This window comes from Trematomus bernacchii, unplaced genomic scaffold, assembly GCF_902827165.1.
Source record: "Trematomus bernacchii unplaced genomic scaffold, fTreBer1.1, whole genome shotgun sequence".
Taxonomy (NCBI): Eukaryota; Metazoa; Chordata; class Actinopteri; order Perciformes; family Nototheniidae; genus Trematomus; species Trematomus bernacchii.
Genome location: NW_022987592.1, coordinates 1,010,437 through 1,029,557, shown reverse-complemented (window position 1 = coordinate 1,029,557; position 19,121 = coordinate 1,010,437). Strand labels below are relative to the sequence as shown.

The 19,121-nt window shown below is 41.8% G+C and overlaps 1 protein-coding gene across 2 annotated transcripts in view; it reads left to right on the top strand.

The window, feature by feature from the left end:
- Positions 1 to 16,663, top strand: part of trappc6b (trafficking protein particle complex 6b) — a 19,557-nt gene extending 2,894 nt beyond the window's left edge. The window contains exons 4-6 of one of the 2 annotated variants that reach the window (XM_034129187.1): positions 1,904 to 1,987; positions 2,742 to 2,835; positions 15,598 to 16,663. In XM_034129187.1, the coding sequence (XP_033985078.1) occupies positions 1,904 to 1,987; positions 2,742 to 2,835; positions 15,598 to 15,629 (210 nt within the window). In that variant the 3' untranslated portion in view covers positions 15,630 to 16,663. The remainder of the gene's footprint in view (positions 1 to 1,903; positions 1,988 to 2,741; positions 2,836 to 15,597) is intronic. The other variant, XM_034129188.1, reaches the window with a different exon arrangement.
- The last annotated feature ends 2,458 nt before the right edge of the window (positions 16,664 to 19,121 follow it).

Sequence of the window (19,121 nt, the reverse complement as noted above, 5' to 3'; positions counted from 1 at the left end):
ACAGTGGTGTCGTCAGCAAACTTGACGATGATGTTCTCTGGGTGGGCTGGACTGCAGTCGTGGGTGTAGAGCGAGTACAGGAGAGGGCTCAGCCCACAGCCCTGAGGAGAGCCGGTGCTGAGAGTGCGGGTGGAGGAGTGATGGGGGGCCAAGTCTCACACGCTGGGGGCAGTTAGTGAGGACATCTTTGATCCAGGAACAGGTGGGTGGGGGAAGGCCTAGGTTTGATAGTTTGCAAACTAGAATGTCCGGGATGATTGTGTTGAACGCTGAGCTGTAGTCAATAAAGAGCAATCTGACGTAGCTCCCACGATGCTCCAGGTGGCTCAGTGCAGAGTGGAAAGCTATGGCGTCTTCAGTGGATCTATTTGCTCTGTAGGCAAACTGGTGTGGGTCGAGGGTGGGGGGAAGGCAGGCCTTTATGTGATGTAACACCAGCCTCTCAAAACACTTCATGATCACAGGTGTGAGTGCAATGGGGCGGTAGTCATTAAGGCTGTCTGTGGTTGCTTTCTTAGGAACAGGGATGATAGTGGCAGTTTTAAGGCAAGGTGGGATAACAGTGAGTTTCAGGGAGAGATTAAAAATGCTGGTGAAGACCTGTGAGAGCTGGTTGGCACACGCTCTGAGCACCTTCCCAGGTACTCCATCTGGACCAGCAGCCTTCCTGGGGTTCACTGCTTTGAGCACCCGTCTCACATCATGCTCCTCCACAGTAAGTGGGGGTGTGCTGGAGGCGGTTGCGGGCTGGGGTGAAGTTGCTGATTGCTGCTGTGGTGTCTCGAAGCGAGCAAAAAAGCAGTTTGGTTCCTCTGCTAGCGACACGCTTGAGTCCCCAGTTGTCGTGTCACACCCCCTGTAGTTGGTTATGTTCTTAATGCCCTGCCACACCTGCCTAGGGTTGTTGCTTGTGAGGTGGTCCTCAATCCTTTTTTTGTAGTCTGTCTTGGCTTTTGTAATTCCTCTCCTCAGGTCGCCTCGAGCAGCACTGTAGAGAGCTCTGTCCCCTGACCATGGGCCTTGAGCAGCATGCGGACCCGGCATCCAGGGTTTCTGGTTTGGGAAAACCCTGATGCTTTTTACCACAGTGACGTTGTCTATACAGTATTTTAATGTAGGACAGTACCGTCTCTGTGTAGGTTGCCAGGTCCAGGTGCTGGTGTTCAAATACATCCCACTGGGTGTGTTCAAAGCAGTCCTGAAGCTGAGCAAGTGCATCCTCAGGCCAGGTTGTAACAGACTTTCTTGTTGGGCTTGTTCTCCGTCTAAGGGGGATGTATGCAGGGGTCAGTAACAGGGAGATATGATCTGACAGGCCTAGGTGGGGGAGAGGTATGGCTCTGTATGCGTGCTTGATGTTGGAGTACACATGATCAAGAGTGTTTTTCCCTCTGGTCGGACACCAGAATTTAGGCAGGACAGATTTTAGTTTGGCCTTATTGAAATCTCCTGCAACAATTTGAACGCCATCGGGGTGAGCCTGCTGTTGGTGGTTGATGGGGTTTAGCAGGAGGGAGAGTGCAGTGTTGACGTTAGCTTGTGGTGGTATATACACAGCCGTGACAATCACTACAGTTAGCTCTCTAGGTAGAAAGAACGGGCGGCATTTAACCGACATGAACTCCATCACATCCGAGTCCCACATTTGAATAAGGTCAGACTGAAGCTCTCTTTTGTGCACCAGTCATCCTAAAATCAATCACAGAGGTAATCCCAGATCTAATGTACGTCAGAGGGTCTTGAACATGTTCTCTTCAGTGATCGTGATGTTTGGTTAAATGTCTGTTTCTCTGTATCTTGTCTTAGTATGTGTCCTTGTTGATGTTGCCAATGGAGCTGCTGTGACCATTAAAGTATTATGGGATCAGTCTGTCACTGCCGATGCTGCCCTCGTGTGTTTCAGGGCATCTATGTTCTCCAGGACAACAAGTTCCGATTGCTGAGTCAGCTGTCGGCAGGGAAACAGTATCTGGAACACGCTCCCAAGGTGCGTCCCGCGGCTGAACATGCAGGGATCAGAGCTGGTGTTGGTGGGCTGGATGTAACGCTATCTGCAGGGCAATGGTTACCTGTTCAGCTTGGTTACTTCCTGCTAGTTACAACTGCTGAGCTGCAGTTGCATGCGTTCTGTCACCTTCGTCTCCCCAATCTAAATATAGTAGTACTGAACATCTGCCGCCAAATTAAAGTTTATCTTTTATAAGCTTTTTGGTTTATTAATTATATATTTGTTCCTGTAATGTTGTGTATAGAGTCCTGTAAATAAATGGTAAATTCATATTTAAATAGCGTATTTCTAATCTGACCTCAAAGCGCTTAACAAGACAAGCCAGAATTCACCCATTCACACGCACTTCCGAACACTGACATGTTAGCGTTCAGCAGTGATAAAAATTCACATGGACCCCATGGTGGATGACTGCTTTAGCTCCCTGTACTGTTTAGTTTAATGTAGAGAACTATCATTGTAAATGAGTTGTGTGAGGAGGATTTGGACTGGATGTCTGTTCGACAGCTAGAGTAAATCAAGTTCAGTTTTACCTTCAACCTCTTTTACACTTCATCTGATTCATTGATATGTTAGCTGCTGCGTTTGGTGCTCACAGCAGTTTGTCCAATGCTACTCTGACATACTGTGACATATCAGTACCCAGAGCTAACACATTATCAGGTCTTCTACAGCTGATGGCAGCCTATGAGAATGTGTGTGAGTGACTCAGACGACTGATGTCTTTCTGCAGTATCTGGCCTTCAGCTGTGGACTGGTGAGAGGAGCACTGTCCAACCTTGGAGTGAAGAGCATCGTGACTGCTGAGGTGTCCATCATGCCTGCATGTAAGACACACATCACTCCTCTATCATCCAATCAGAGACTAGATACATTTTATTCCTTTCAATATCTGTCATGAGACAAACTATGAGATGATGTGAGAGGTTCAGGAAAATGATAGAGAATGTATTAATGACATCACATTTGTTTCTGTATTTTGTACAGAGCCCAGTGTGGTTTAGTTCTTTTGATTTAAGAAAGTGTGCTCTTAAATTAGTCATTTGTGCCCTGGATTGACTAGTTTGTGCTTTAATTGAATATATTTCTTTGGTGTGCGACTTTAACGATCCCTCACTCTCTTTTTTTCACAAACAAAGCCTCCTCTTAATAATAAATAAACAGTAGTTGTACATGTAACTTCTGCCTCCACACAGGACGGCTTCTTTCCTACTTTCCAGCTTCTAGACAAAGCCACATTGTACGGGGTTTTATTCGGCACACAGAGAATACAGCCACGTATTTATTGATTTTATTAATTAAATCATTAAATACCTGTCATGTATTTTGATCTCAGCCTTCTTCAGTTTGTTCTGATAGATCATTAAATCTTATTGATTATGTTTAAAGGGCCCTAAAATGCTTTTTGGAGTTTCCCTTCTCTGTAGTGTGTTCTATAGGTTTTTGTGCATACTGATATACACCTGAACATCAGCAGGAGAGGACTCTTTAAAGTAGAGACACTACATACTGATATACACCTGAACATCAGCAGGAGAGGACTCTTTAAAGTAGAGACACTACATACTGATATACACCTGAACATCAGCAGGAGAGGACTCTTTAAAGTAGAGACACTACATACTGATATACACCTGAACATCAGCAGGAGAGGACTCTTTAAAGTAGAGACACTACATACTGATATACACCTGGACTTCAGCAGGAGAGGACTCTTTAAAGTAGAGACACTACATACTGATTTACACCTGAACATCAGCAGGAGAGGACTCTTTAAAGTAGAGACACTACATACTGATATACACCTGAACATCAGCAGGAGAGGACTCTTTAAAGTAGAGACACTACATACTGATATACACCTGGACTTCAGCAGGAGAGGACTCTTTAAAGTAGAGACACTACATACTGATATACACCTGAACATCAGCAGGAGAGGACTCTTTAAAGTAGAGACACTACATACTGATATACACCTGAACATGAGCAGGAGAGGACTCTTTAAAGTAGAGACACTACATACTGATTTACACCTGAACATCAGCAGGAGAGGACTCTTTAAAGTAGAGACACTACATACTGATATACACCTGAACATCAGCAGGAGAGGACTCTTTAAAGTAGAGACACTACATACTGATATACACCTGGACTTCAGCAGGAGAGGACTCTTTAAAGTAGAGACACTACATACTGATATACACCTGAACATCAGCAGGAGAGGACTCTTTAAAGTAGAGACACTACATACTGATTTACACCTGAACATGAGCAGGAGAGGACTCTTTAAAGTAGAGACACTACATACTGATTTACACCTGAACATGAGCAGGAGAGGACTCTTTAAAGTAGAGACACTAGATACACCTGAACATGAGCAGGAGAGGACTCTTTAAAGTAGAGACACTACATACTGATTTACACCTGAACATGAGCAGGAGAGGACTCTTTAAAGTAGAGACACTACATACTGATATACACCTGAACATCAGCAGGAGAGGACTCTTTAAAGTAGAGACACTACATACTGATATACACCTGGACATCAGCAGGAGAGGACTCTTTAAAGTAGAGACACTACATACTGATATACACCTGAACATCAGCAGGAGAGGACTCTTTAAAGTAGAGACACTACATACTGATATACACCTGAACATCAGCAGGAGAGGACTCTTTAAAGTAGAGACACTACATACTGATATACACCTGAACATCAGCAGGAGAGGACTCTTTAAAGTAGAGACACTACATACTGATATACACCTGAACATGAGCAGGAGAGCACTCTTTAAAGTAGAGACACTACATACTGATTTACACCTGAACATGAGCAGGAGAGGACTCTTTAAAGTAGAGACACTACATACTGATATACACCTGGACATCAGCAGGAGAGGACTCTTTAAAGTAGAGACACTACATACTGATATACACCTGAACATGAGCAGGAGAGGACTCTTTAAAGTAGAGACACTACATACTGATATACACCTGAACATCAGCAGGAGAGGACTCTTTAAAGTAGAGACACTACATACTGATATACACCTGAACATGAGCAGGAGAGGACTCTTTAAAGTAGAGACACTAGATACACCTGAACATGAGCAGGAGAGGACTCTTTAAAGTAGAGACACTACATACTGATATACACCTGAACATCAGCAGGAGAGGACTCTTTAAAGTAGAGACACTACATACTGATATACACCTGGACATCAGCAGGAGAGCACTCTTTAAAGTAGAGACACTACATACTGATATACACCTGAACATCAGCAGGAGAGGACTCTTTAAAGTAGAGACACTAGATACACCTGAACATGAGCAGGAGAGGACTCTTTAAAGTAGAGACACTACATACTGATTTACACCTGAACATGAGCAGGAGAGGACTCTTTAAAGTAGAGACACTAGATACACCTGAACATGAGCAGGAGAGGACTCTTTAAAGTAGAGACACTACATACTGATTTACACCTGAACATGAGCAGGAGAGGACTCTTTAAAGTAGAGACACTAGATACACCTGAACATGAGCAGGAGAGGACTCTTTAAAGTAGAGACACTACATACTGATATACACCTGAACATCAGCAGGAGAGGACTCTTTAAAGTAGAGACACTACATACTGATATACACCTGGACATCAGCAGGAGAGGACTCTTTAAAGTAGAGACACTACATACTGATATACACCTGAACATCAGCAGGAGAGGACTCTTTAAAGTAGAGACACTACATACTGATATACACCTGAACATCAGCAGGAGAGGACTCTTTAAAGTAGAGACACTACATACTGATATACACCTGAACATCAGCAGGAGAGGACTCTTTAAAGTAGAGACACTACATACTGATATACACCTGAACATGAGCAGGAGAGCACTCTTTAAAGTAGAGACACTACATACTGATTTACACCTGAACATGAGCAGGAGAGGACTCTTTAAAGTAGAGACACTACATACTGATATACACCTGGACATCAGCAGGAGAGGACTCTTTAAAGTAGAGACACTACATACTGATATACACCTGAACATCAGCAGGAGAGGACTCTTTAAAGTAGAGACACTACATACTGATATACACCTGAACATGAGCAGGAGAGGACTCTTTAAAGTAGAGACACTAGATACACCTGAACATGAGCAGGAGAGGACTCTTTAAAGTAGAGACACTACATACTGATATACACCTGAACATCAGCAGGAGAGGACTCTTTAAAGTAGAGACACTACATACTGATATACACCTGGACATCAGCAGGAGAGCACTCTTTAAAGTAGAGACACTACATACTGATATACACCTGAACATCAGCAGGAGAGGACTCTTTAAAGTAGAGACACTAGATACACCTGAACATGAGCAGGAGAGGACTCTTTAAAGTAGAGACACTACATACTGATTTACACCTGAACATGAGCAGGAGAGGACTCTTTAAAGTAGAGACACTAGATACACCTGAACATGAGCAGGAGAGGACTCTTTAAAGTAGAGACACTACATACTGATTTACACCTGAACATGAGCAGGAGAGGACTCTTTAAAGTAGAGACACTAGATACACCTGAACATGAGCAGGAGAGGACTCTTTAAAGTAGAGACACTACATACTGATATACACCTGAACATCAGCAGGAGAGGACTCTTTAAAGTAGAGACACTACATACTGATATACACCTGGACATCAGCAGGAGAGGACTCTTTAAAGTAGAGACACTACATACTGATATACACCTGAACATCAGCAGGAGAGGACTCTTTAAAGTAGAGACACTACATACTGATATACACCTGAACATCAGCAGGAGAGGACTCTTTAAAGTAGAGACACTACATACTGATATACACCTGAACATCAGCAGGAGAGGACTCTTTAAAGTAGAGACACTACATACTGATATACACCTGAACATGAGCAGGAGAGCACTCTTTAAAGTAGAGACACTACATACTGATTTACACCTGAACATGAGCAGGAGAGGACTCTTTAAAGTAGAGACACTACATACTGATATACACCTGGACATCAGCAGGAGAGCACTCTTTAAAGTAGAGACACTACATACTGATATACACCTGGACATCAGCAGGAGAGCACTCTTTAAAGTAGAGACACTACATACTGATATACACCTGAACATCAGCAGGAGAGGACTCTTTAAAGTAGAGACACTAGATACACCTGAACATGAGCAGGAGAGGACTCTTTAAAGTAGAGACACTACATACTGATTTACACCTGAACATGAGCAGGAGAGGACTCTTTAAAGTAGAGACACTAGATACACCTGAACATGAGCAGGAGAGGACTCTTTAAAGTAGAGACACTACATACTGATTTACACCTGAACATGAGCAGGAGAGGACTCTTTAAAGTAGAGACACTAGATACACCTGAACATGAGCAGGAGAGGACTCTTTAAAGTAGAGACACTACATACTGATATACACCTGAACATCAGCAGGAGAGGACTCTTTAAAGTAGAGACACTACATACTGATATACACCTGGACATCAGCAGGAGAGGACTCTTTAAAGTAGAGACACTACATACTGATATACACCTGAACATCAGCAGGAGAGGACTCTTTAAAGTAGAGACACTACATACTGATATACACCTGAACATCAGCAGGAGAGGACTCTTTAAAGTAGAGACACTACATACTGATATACACCTGAACATCAGCAGGAGAGGACTCTTTAAAGTAGAGACACTACATACTGATATACACCTGAACATGAGCAGGAGAGCACTCTTTAAAGTAGAGACACTACATACTGATTTACACCTGAACATGAGCAGGAGAGGACTCTTTAAAGTAGAGACACTACATACTGATATACACCTGGACATCAGCAGGAGAGGACTCTTTAAAGTAGAGACACTACATACTGATATACACCTGAACATCAGCAGGAGAGGACTCTTTAAAGTAGAGACACTACATACTGATATACACCTGAACATGAGCAGGAGAGGACTCTTTAAAGTAGAGACACTAGATACACCTGAACATGAGCAGGAGAGGACTCTTTAAAGTAGAGACACTACATACTGATATACACCTGAACATCAGCAGGAGAGGACTCTTTAAAGTAGAGACACTACATACTGATATACACCTGGACATCAGCAGGAGAGCACTCTTTAAAGTAGAGACACTACATACTGATATACACCTGAACATCAGCAGGAGAGGACTCTTTAAAGTAGAGACACTAGATACACCTGAACATGAGCAGGAGAGGACTCTTTAAAGTAGAGACACTACATACTGATATACACCTGAACATGAGCAGGAGAGGACTCTTTAAAGTAGAGACACTAGATACACCTGAACATGAGCAGGAGAGGACTCTTTAAAGTAGAGACACTACATACTGATTTACACCTGAACATGAGCAGGAGAGGACTCTTTAAAGTAGAGACACTAGATACACCTGAACATGAGCAGGAGAGGACTCTTTAAAGTAGAGACACTACATACTGATATACACCTGAACATCAGCAGGAGAGGACTCTTTAAAGTAGAGACACTACATACTGATATACACCTGGACATCAGCAGGAGAGGACTCTTTAAAGTAGAGACACTACATACTGATATACACCTGAACATCAGCAGGAGAGGACTCTTTAAAGTAGAGACACTACATACTGATATACACCTGAACATCAGCAGGAGAGGACTCTTTAAAGTAGAGACACTACATACTGATATACACCTGAACATCAGCAGGAGAGGACTCTTTAAAGTAGAGACACTACATACTGATATACACCTGAACATGAGCAGGAGAGCACTCTTTAAAGTAGAGACACTACATACTGATTTACACCTGAACATGAGCAGGAGAGGACTCTTTAAAGTAGAGACACTACATACTGATATACACCTGGACATCAGCAGGAGAGCACTCTTTAAAGTAGAGACACTACATACTGATATACACCTGAACATCAGCAGGAGAGGACTCTTTAAAGTAGAGACACTAGATACACCTGAACATGAGCAGGAGAGGACTCTTTAAAGTAGAGACACTACATACTGATTTACACCTGAACATGAGCAGGAGAGGACTCTTTAAAGTAGAGACACTAGATACACCTGAACATGAGCAGGAGAGGACTCTTTAAAGTAGAGACACTACATACTGATATACACCTGAACATCAGCAGGAGAGGACTCTTTAAAGTAGAGACACTACATACTGATATACACCTGGACATCAGCAGGAGAGGACTCTTTAAAGTAGAGACACTACATACTGATATACACCTGAACATCAGCAGGAGAGGACTCTTTAAAGTAGAGACACTACATACTGATATACACCTGAACATCAGCAGGAGAGGACTCTTTAAAGTAGAGACACTACATACTGATTTACACCTGAACATGAGCAGGAGAGGACTCTTTAAAGTAGAGAGACTACATACTGATATACACCTGGACATCAGCAGGAGAGGACTCTTTAAAGTAGAGACACTACATACTGATATACACCTGAACATCAGCAGGAGAGGACTCTTTAAAGTAGAGACACTACATACTGATATACACCTGAACATGAGCATAGTAGGGGCTCTTTAATGCCCCTTTTCCACCAAACCGGTTCCAGAGCCGGTTCCGAGCTAAAGCCTGATTTAAGCTCTGGTTCTTCCTGTTTCCACCGCAGCGGAGCCGGCTCTAAGCACCGAGAACCGGTTCTTAGCTTTATAAAGTCAGGCAACACTAATCGGGCTTCGTGTGATTCTGTTTATTTTTACCTTACGGGAGCGGCCGCTGGGAAGTATTCGCAGTTATTGATCATTGTGGAGAGCAGGCAGACGTTTTCCTGTTGTTTTGTATTATGCTCTATCGGATGGAATCAATACTCGGGTTGCGGTCGAATAGTCCAAAAAAACAGCTCCTAAGTTCTAACCCTATCGTCTATTCCTTGACCTCGGAGTGAAACGTCACGGGGTTAAGGGATAGTGGATAGGAGAATTAAAAAGGATTTAGGAGAAGAGACTGCGGTACTTTAGAGAATCCGACTGCACTTTCACTATCCGACGTGTTTATGATGCGCCAGCGGAGGTCATAAATGTGCGTCTGCTGCTGTGGGGAAACTATGGAAACTACAGTTTTCTATACAGCGGACTACAACATGGATGTTTAATAAGAACGAGGGACTACTGTAAACTCATCTAGAGACTCTGCACCGTGCTCTGATGCTGTTGCTTTATGCTTTATGAACGGGGACAACAGAGAAACATATTCTTCATGACCAAAGTTGGAATTGAAATAAAAAAGGAAAGTGAAACTTATGCTCGTCACCCTCTCCCTCCGGTCCACATTAATACAAATGATCCCAATACGTATGATTGTATGAAAAGATCTTAAAATCAATACAAATGTATTTATTATAAACGTTAGTCCTTAACATCTATCACTGTGTATATCACCATTCAAACATCTTTTAAAAGTTGAACAAACCCCACACAGCTCAGTAAACACTGTGAAATGTTGACTTTATTTGATCATTTCAGTAAAAACTAACGTTCATATTTCTCTTTTTGATTATAATACTGATGAACGTTCAAAACAAAGCACTTTGGCAACTTACCACATACGTTTTGAAATGCTTAATAAGCACCGTAACTTTCATGATATCATTTCTCGTTCATAATCGGTTGTTTCCGTGAACGGCCGACTGTTGTGTGACGGCAAATGCCGCGGCCGCAAGGCATTGTGGGGCAGAATTTGCTCCTTTCGGTTAGGGAGGTCCAGTGGTTCCTAAGCTAAAGGAGGTTATAAAGGAAGTTTGAAACCTCCTTTCCTTTTAATTTAGAGAATTCGAACGGCACTTATCATGGCTGCCACTGAGGGACTTCCGGGTCATTTCACTCCGTTAGGAAGGTTCCTAAGCTAAATGGACTATTCGACCGCAACCATGTCCGACTATCACAAGTAGAATCATAATGATAAATACGCCGGTAAAATGTGCTTGTAGAAAACGGCTTATGCCACAATAGGATAGCAACAAGTAGTCAAGATAGTCAGATTAGCTTCGGTTGCTATGCTAACATCACCCATTTTCAGAGGTGGGAGTAAGTCCTACATGTGCAAGTCATGAGCAAGTCTCAAGTCTTGACCTACAAGTATCAAGCAAGTCCCAAGTCACTGTGGTGAGAGTCAAGCAAGTCAAGTCAAGTCATTGCTCAGGTCAAGTCAAGTCAAGTCAAGTCATTGCTCAGGTCAAGTCAAGTCAAGTCAAGTCAAGTCAAGTCATACGAAATTCTGATGAATAAGCCCAGTTTCCGCATTTAAATCAGTTAAAAGACAGTGGTTATGAAAATGGATTCAACCCACACTATGATCTTCATTACATACACAGTTAATCATTTGAAATCTAATTTAGACCGATGACAATCATATTAGATTCATATTAACCCTAGAACTGCAGACAATATAGCTAGGACTCAATCAAAAAGTCTGTTCAAAAAGGCAGAATTCCAGGTAAGAAAATCATATATGGCATTTGCCATTACACATATTTAATTTAAATGTCTGTTAACACTAGAACCGCCAACAGCGTCAGCTCCTACATAGATATCATTTTCAAATCATTTAATTTGTTCCTCTTCATCATTTCCTTATAAACTAAGTAGGACGATTTAAAACTCAGTTAATTGGGTTAATTTAGAAATTGCTTCAGTTTATCATCATAACAGATCAAAAAGTTCAGATTCATTTTACAATAAATCAAGGAATGATGCACTTCTACAAACAAAAACAACATAATTAAAACATTTAAACAAACTACTAAAAGTAGATGAACTACATGATTCAACAGTTTACAGTAACTTCTGATCTTTATGCTGCAGACCCTGCATACCGCTGTTCTCTTCTTATTAGCGTCATCGACAACATAATCCTTTAATCGAAACTTGACTATTTTTGGAGTAACGCTAGCCGCTGCTATGTTAACTGACACTCCTGCCTACTAGTGGGTTGCCAGGTTTGCGCGCATGGCGCTATAATCACCCAATCACATTTCGAAAAAACTAAACGTAATATCTCAAAACAAAAACAAACGCAAATATTTAATTTTAAAAAGTCAAGTCCTTTCAAGTCATCTGTCTCAAGCTTAAGTCAAGTCTCAAGGCACGAATACCAAGTCAAAGTCAAGTCAAGCCTTTTATCAATGTTAGTCAAGCAAGTCCAAAAATACGCGACTCGTCATGTGACTCGAGTCCCCACCTCTGCCCATTTTATACCAGAGAAACTTTCATAACAGTGTTGTGATGCCAAACAGCGTCAATTAATACTGAAACACATTCACTTATGTGGATGGGGGATATTTACCAGCTGCTTGTGTGACAGTCAGACAGTGAATACTTCCCAGCGGCCGCTCCCGTGAGTTAACGGTAGACTAAACTCTGCCGTGAGTTAACAGGAGACTAAACTCCGGTGGACGAGCTGCACTGCAGCAGTCGGTAAATGCCGCTGAACCACATTAATAAACAATGAACCATGGCACTCTGGAGAAAAGTACAACGGTTGAGAAGTAGTTATTTAATTTAATCTGGTTTCTTATGATTAAAAGAAACATGATCATCGACCTGACGCAGTCCTTCATTGTTGTTGTTGTTGTGAGCGGCGTTTGGGAGAAACGTAAACCGACGTAAACGGTGACGTCATGACGCAGCAGTGGCTGCACCAGTCGGGCTCTGAGCAAGCCCCCAGGAAGTGCACCGGACTCTGAGGAAAATATTCGTTGTGTCCAAACGGCGGTACTACAATTTCCGTATCAGTCCGTGACGTCACTGGGCCCAGAAATACTTTTTCCCATTGACTAACATTGGGAAAGAGACGTTTGTAAATCAGCGGATACTTTTTTTAAACTAAAACTACTCGGTATGAACACTTGTATAGCCCTTATTAGATTCATACGGTCCTTAAAGTTGTAAAATGCAGACACAAGCGTAAAAGCCGAATCTAGATTTATTTTCTCTCCCCATTCATTCTAGTGAGCCGAGAGTGGGGGGGCGGGGCTTAAGGGGCGCATGCTCTATGAGCGCACATACGGGTACTTCTGCTCTGACAGCCAGGCATGACGGATAATCTGTGACGTATTGCTCTCAAAAATATCAGGCCATTTTGTCCTCATGCGCCAATGAGCAGCTCTCATCGGAAAGAACGAGACCCCGCCTCCGACCCTGTATCCAGTTCTTATTATACATCCATGGCTCTGAGCGGTGGAAACACAAGTGGTGCTACAGAGAAGAACCAGTTAAGCTCCAGAAAAGCACAAGAACGGATCTTGAACCGGAACCGGTTTGGTGGAAAAGGAGCATAAATCAGAGATTTCCAGTTACCCTGTCTAGCCTAATAATTTGCCTTCTGCTGCGTCCTCTTGATTCTACCTGTAGGGCCGGAACTGGCGATGTTTTTAAAGCATACTCTCACTGCCTGTGCCTCACATCTACTTTTTTCTCAGAGAGCTTGCTTCAGATCCAAATGCTTTGCTGCCTAAATCCAACACAGATCTGATCAAGACCTCATTCTTTCTTTCAGCGCTGAGCTATCACATGTATTACTTAAGCTCTTTGGAGCTTATTTCCTGACATGGTCCACCCATATCTGTAAATCAAAAAATAACTTTCAGAAATGTCATGGTTCCATGATCCCTTTCCAATTATTTTCCAAAAGTCTTGAGCCTCATCCCTATGTTCTTATCCTAGTAAAACGAAAAGGTAGTTTTATTTTTTAAAAGGCCAATAGTTTGCCATCACTTCCTGGTGCATTTGGTAGGAGGTCATTGATCATAATGGTGGACAGTACATATCTTTATTTGTTACTGCCAGCTTTTAACCACTGTAATAGTAACACTTAGCAGAAATGTGTCACGTGAGCTTGTAACTGCTGATAGACATTAGCATGACACAGACAGCAGTATCCTGCATGGACCTGACATTCTGCACTTCAGGACCACAGTCCTGCTCTGCCGTGGTGTCACGCTATAACTGAGTCAAAGGTCTGGGGCCTCATTTATAACGCCTTGCGTAGGATTGACGTGAGAAGGTTGCTTACGTAGTACAAAGCAAAAAAATAGGTACAGAAATGTTCCGACATTTTCCGATTCACAAAACATTGCGTACCGGCGAGGGAAGTGCGTACCGGCACTTCCTGCGCCTGTTTCCCTATATAACTCACAATCGACTCGAAATGCGGCGCAGCTTTTGCAGGCTTCACGTAACGCCCATATTTGCCTATAAATAGTCAAAGAAACGCCCATTCATTCATTCATTTTGACTGACTGAAGAAGATCGCAGGAAATTACGACCGAACAGCTAAAAAAGACATCTCACACCGTGTCAGATTTGGGTTATTGTGGGGAGGTCGAGATAAATCATATTGTTTGGTGGATGCAGTTTGAACCAGAGTAGCAGCATGGAGGTCGGATCGTCACCAAAATAAATAAATAAGTGGTCCGAAAAAAGTTAATGACAAAAAAAATACACATAGCCTTCCTCAGGCAGTGTGTTTGTACCGGGGACAGGAGACACCCCCTTGATGAGAAACTAAGAAATGATCGGGGAATCCCTCCGGAGTGGAGTCATGACGACTGGATCTGAATTATGTTGTTGTATTTGGTGGTTTGTGTTCCAGCTGTCGATCAGCAACTATATATCCATAATCCACCAGTTAAAGGAAATACAACTAATGGGTTGTGTTATATTAGCTGTACAATTTACCACATATGGTGTTCTTAGTTTCCATACCTCCTGTGTTTTACGAGCGACTTATCAAGTCTTGGCAAACGGCATAAAACACGATTAAACGTGATAGTATATAAAACCATGCTCGAATCTACAACCTATAGAAATGCAAAACGGCGTCAGTTTAGACGTAATTCTGTCCTGCTTACCGCATCATTTATGAGAAAACATTTCATAACATTAACACAACATATTCGAGGTGGTTTTAAATAACATCCGTATTTATTTATTTCTCCAAGTTTTTGTGTGCACTGAGGAGTCTCAAACAGGCGTTTGTTTAATCGTTTAAGATTGGCTTTAATCAATGTTTGAAAATGAATTCTTCATATTTGATAAATGAGAGGTAACATTTTATTTATTTCCACATATTTCTCTCCATTCTTCCTTCTGCCAACGGTGTTGCAGTTTCTCGTCTCTCCCGTTTGTGTGCTTAGTGCGTACGCATGGGTTAGAGTTTGCGTGGAGGACAGCACATTTTCCCGTCAAGTTAGTATTTTATAAATCGCAAACATTGCGTAGAAACTGGCGTACGCCATTTTTTGAGCGTATATCCCTTTATAAATGAGGCCCCTGATCATGTGTCAGAGAGCTGGGCTTTACTCTGAGGTTACTCAAGCTGCAGTTTGGGCCTCTCTATTAGGAAAGGCAATACCTCCAATATTCCATTCAACCCTCTTTTTAAGTTAATGTGGAAATGTTAGAGACACACTAAAGCAGAATAAATTGTTTTATTTTTATATCTGAATATATTAACAAAGTATGGACTAACATGTCTCTGTTTTTAATGTCTCTGCAGGTAAATTCCAAATCATGATCCAGAAAATGTAGCTACTAGCTGATGCCACTCTCACTCTTCTGCCTTCATACATATCCCTGATAATTTGTCATAAAAAGGGAAATGCTACCCATCATCATCATCATCATCATCAATTATGTTCTCCTCTGCTTTAGCTAACAGTTACAATTACAACGTTTTTGTCTAGACGTTCAGTCTTAGAAGGGATGTGTTTGTTGCTGATGATGATTATTTGTGTTTTACTAGTTATGTTATTGAGATGACGGTAGTGGAATTGCTTTACGCCCTCTTCATTTGATGCAAAGTAAACCGTTAAATATTTCTAAAATGATCAAAAGGTCTGTCGGACATTATCATAAAAAAATACGCATGCATATTGTCCCATGCCTTTAGTTAGCTCTAATTATAAACCTATTTTAAACCATTCATAGAAAGAAACAACAAAAACCCAACAATATATAGACAAAGATGATGATGATGATGATGATTATTTGAAAATGGGGGCCAAACTGAGCAGACAACACAAATGTATGTCTTTACAGTTAAATGTTAAACAAAACAAGTGTCCCGATGAAGGCTCAGAGACAAGACAGAGTTTGGAGATCTCTATCCATTACATGATTTCATAAACATGAGTAAAAGAATGAATAAAGACGTTAGCCTGTGATTACAGTGTTCCTCAGAGGAAAGACACTTGTACAAAGTTTTTATTTTTATTGAAGTTGTTTGATTTAAGGTCGAATCGGTTGCAATAAATTCTACAGCGATATGTTTCACTGTTTATATTCCAGCATACATTTTGGATCAAAAAACAGAATCATGGTAAATAATTAGAAATGTTTTCCTGACTGAAAATTCACATGAATGATCTCTGAAGTTAAAACTTGAAAAGAAATGGGACCATCCCAGCAGCACCTGAATGCACCATTGTTCTTCCGTCATGATCTGTCATTATGAAGTGGTGCACCCTGTCCAGCTTCACCCCATCATAGTGTCTGTTTAAAGCTATCACACCACTGAAGGCAATGACAAGCTAATGAAAATAAATGATCTGTGAATACAGTCATCTGTGTGTTGTTCTCTCAAAGTGATTGACAGGGTTGGGAGGGTTACTTAACATTTTTTATCCATTACAATGAATAGTTAACTGTAAAAAAAAAAAAAGTGTAATCTGTAGCGCAATCTGAGTATCACAATATAAGTAATGTCACCTGAATACTTTCTGTTACTTTTGGAGGTGGCATCGCCCCCACCCCCCCCCCCTGATGATTCGCCTGCATTTGTTCTTGTGTTAAACCCGTTGTAATTGTATTCAACCCAACTGCTCCTTAGATGAAAATCACTTGTATAACTCACCCTGCAACTTGACATTTAAACTTATTGTGAGTGGAAAATAATGAAGACACCTCTAGACACTGCTAGCAACATCTTTTAAGACAGGAGCATTGATGGTTCCGGGGGCAGGACACCAGGCTTATGGAAATGTATTTGAAAAAGTTTTTGAGTGGAAATATATTGCAATCTCTAATCTTTCTACGTGCCCCCTGCAATCACCTCAAGTGCCTAGGTCCCCTTACCCCCGTTCCTGTTGGGAACCACTGTTCAAGGAAGTTGGTGGTCTGGGGGAACATTGTTTGACGTCAAACACTTATGGAATAACAACGCCTGCAGTTTATTGTGTCCCTGTAGCCTCAATTCAATCAGGATCAAATCAAGTTTTATTTATAAAGCACATTTAAAAGCGATTTTTGGTCGAGCCAAAGTGCTGTACACATTACTACAATCACAATAAAAGAATCATTTACAACAGAAATATAAAAAACAAAAACACAGGGAATAGTCAGGTGCAGTGGCGGCTGGTGGAATTTTTTTTAGGTGGGGCTGTTGACATAGTGACCAAACCGAAAAAGGGGTCTGGGGGGATGCTCCCCCCGAATTTATTTTGAGAAATTACCCCTTAAAGGGCCCATGTCATGGCCATTTCCACTGATCATAATTACATTGTTGAGGTATACTAAAATAGATTTATACTGTGCAATTTTCCAAACTCACATTGGTTTCGCATACAGCATCTCTGTCAAGCATGTGTATTCAGCAGTATTCACTTTCTCCACTAATGCCGCGTTTCCACTACAGCGCGCAGCCCGGTTTAAGAGGGCTGTGACGTCAGCGGCCCGTTTGTGGTTGCGTTTCCACTTGGCCTAGTACCGGCCGGCTGGTCCTAATTCTCAGTTTTTCTGGCCTCATAAAATCGTGGGGCCAGGGCCAGAGGCAACCGGGCTGTGTTTGTGACGTCAACGCTCTCGGCTGCTGATTGGTCGGAGAGAATCGTCACAATCTGCGCGCGAGATAATCCATTTTTACAAACAGCATTTTTGTTAACGGAGGAGCTACAACAATGGCAAAGAAAAGCACACCATGGTCGGTCGAGGAAGTGACGACGTCCATTATATTGCAGATGATAAGGTCCAGCGGGTGCTCGACGGGACAACTCGCAATATCAAAGTCTTTCAGGAGGTCTCTACACAGACACTGGACTCTCCAACGGCGTTACTGGAGTCTGCATGGTACGTTTTTGCTAACGCTGTGTTATTTGCTTGAAAGCTTTGTGTCCCTGCTTTGTGTCCCTGCTTTGTGTCCCTATCTGTTTTAAAGCTCACTTCTAACAAATAAGTCTATTTTATCCTTACATTTATGTTCGACAACCCCGATGGAGCCCCGAAGGCTAGCTAGGCAGATAGCATTAGCGAGAGCTATTGTTTGCTAACACCATATGTGCCATTGTTTACGTTCAGTTTGTCTTTTCTATAGTTGTTGTTGCTATTTATAGTATTGTGCTGCAGTAGTTTGTGGAATTTACAAGTCATGTTTCTGTTCTAGATGATTACATTGGGACTAGCGAGGAGGAACAGCGAGGAGGACACAACGTCCTCTGCATCAACAGCACAAACCGAGGAGGAGAGGATCTGGCCCTGCAGGAACGGCAACTGGCCCAGCAGAATCAATGCCATGTCTTATCTTATTGCTTGTTGATAAATAATTGCACCCACCAGCGATCGCACAGAAAGATGGCATCATCTAGGCGTCCCTCTGCAGTCAGAAATATCATAAACACCATCGTCCACAAAGCACTGTACAGGGGTTTATGGATTTAAGAGAATACTTATCACAGTGAAACCTTTATCATCTGTTGCAATTAAAGCAAATAAGAGAATAAATACTTGGTTAAATAATACATTTTAACTCTTTAGCAGGACAACTCTGCATACTGTTTGAAATTGAGTTTGCTAGCTTGAGGTCCTCCTCTAAAACATAACATTACATAATGGTATTAAGAATACATGATAAATACATGTAGAAAAATTACTCAATTGTAATACCCTCGTTGTGCTAGACTCAAACACATTGCTTATATATTTCAAAGAGAAGAGAACAAAAGAAAACACCTATACAAAGAGAGCGGTGCACAGCGCTTAATATTTACTTGCACTATATTTCTGTTGATCTGGGTTATTGTGTTGCAC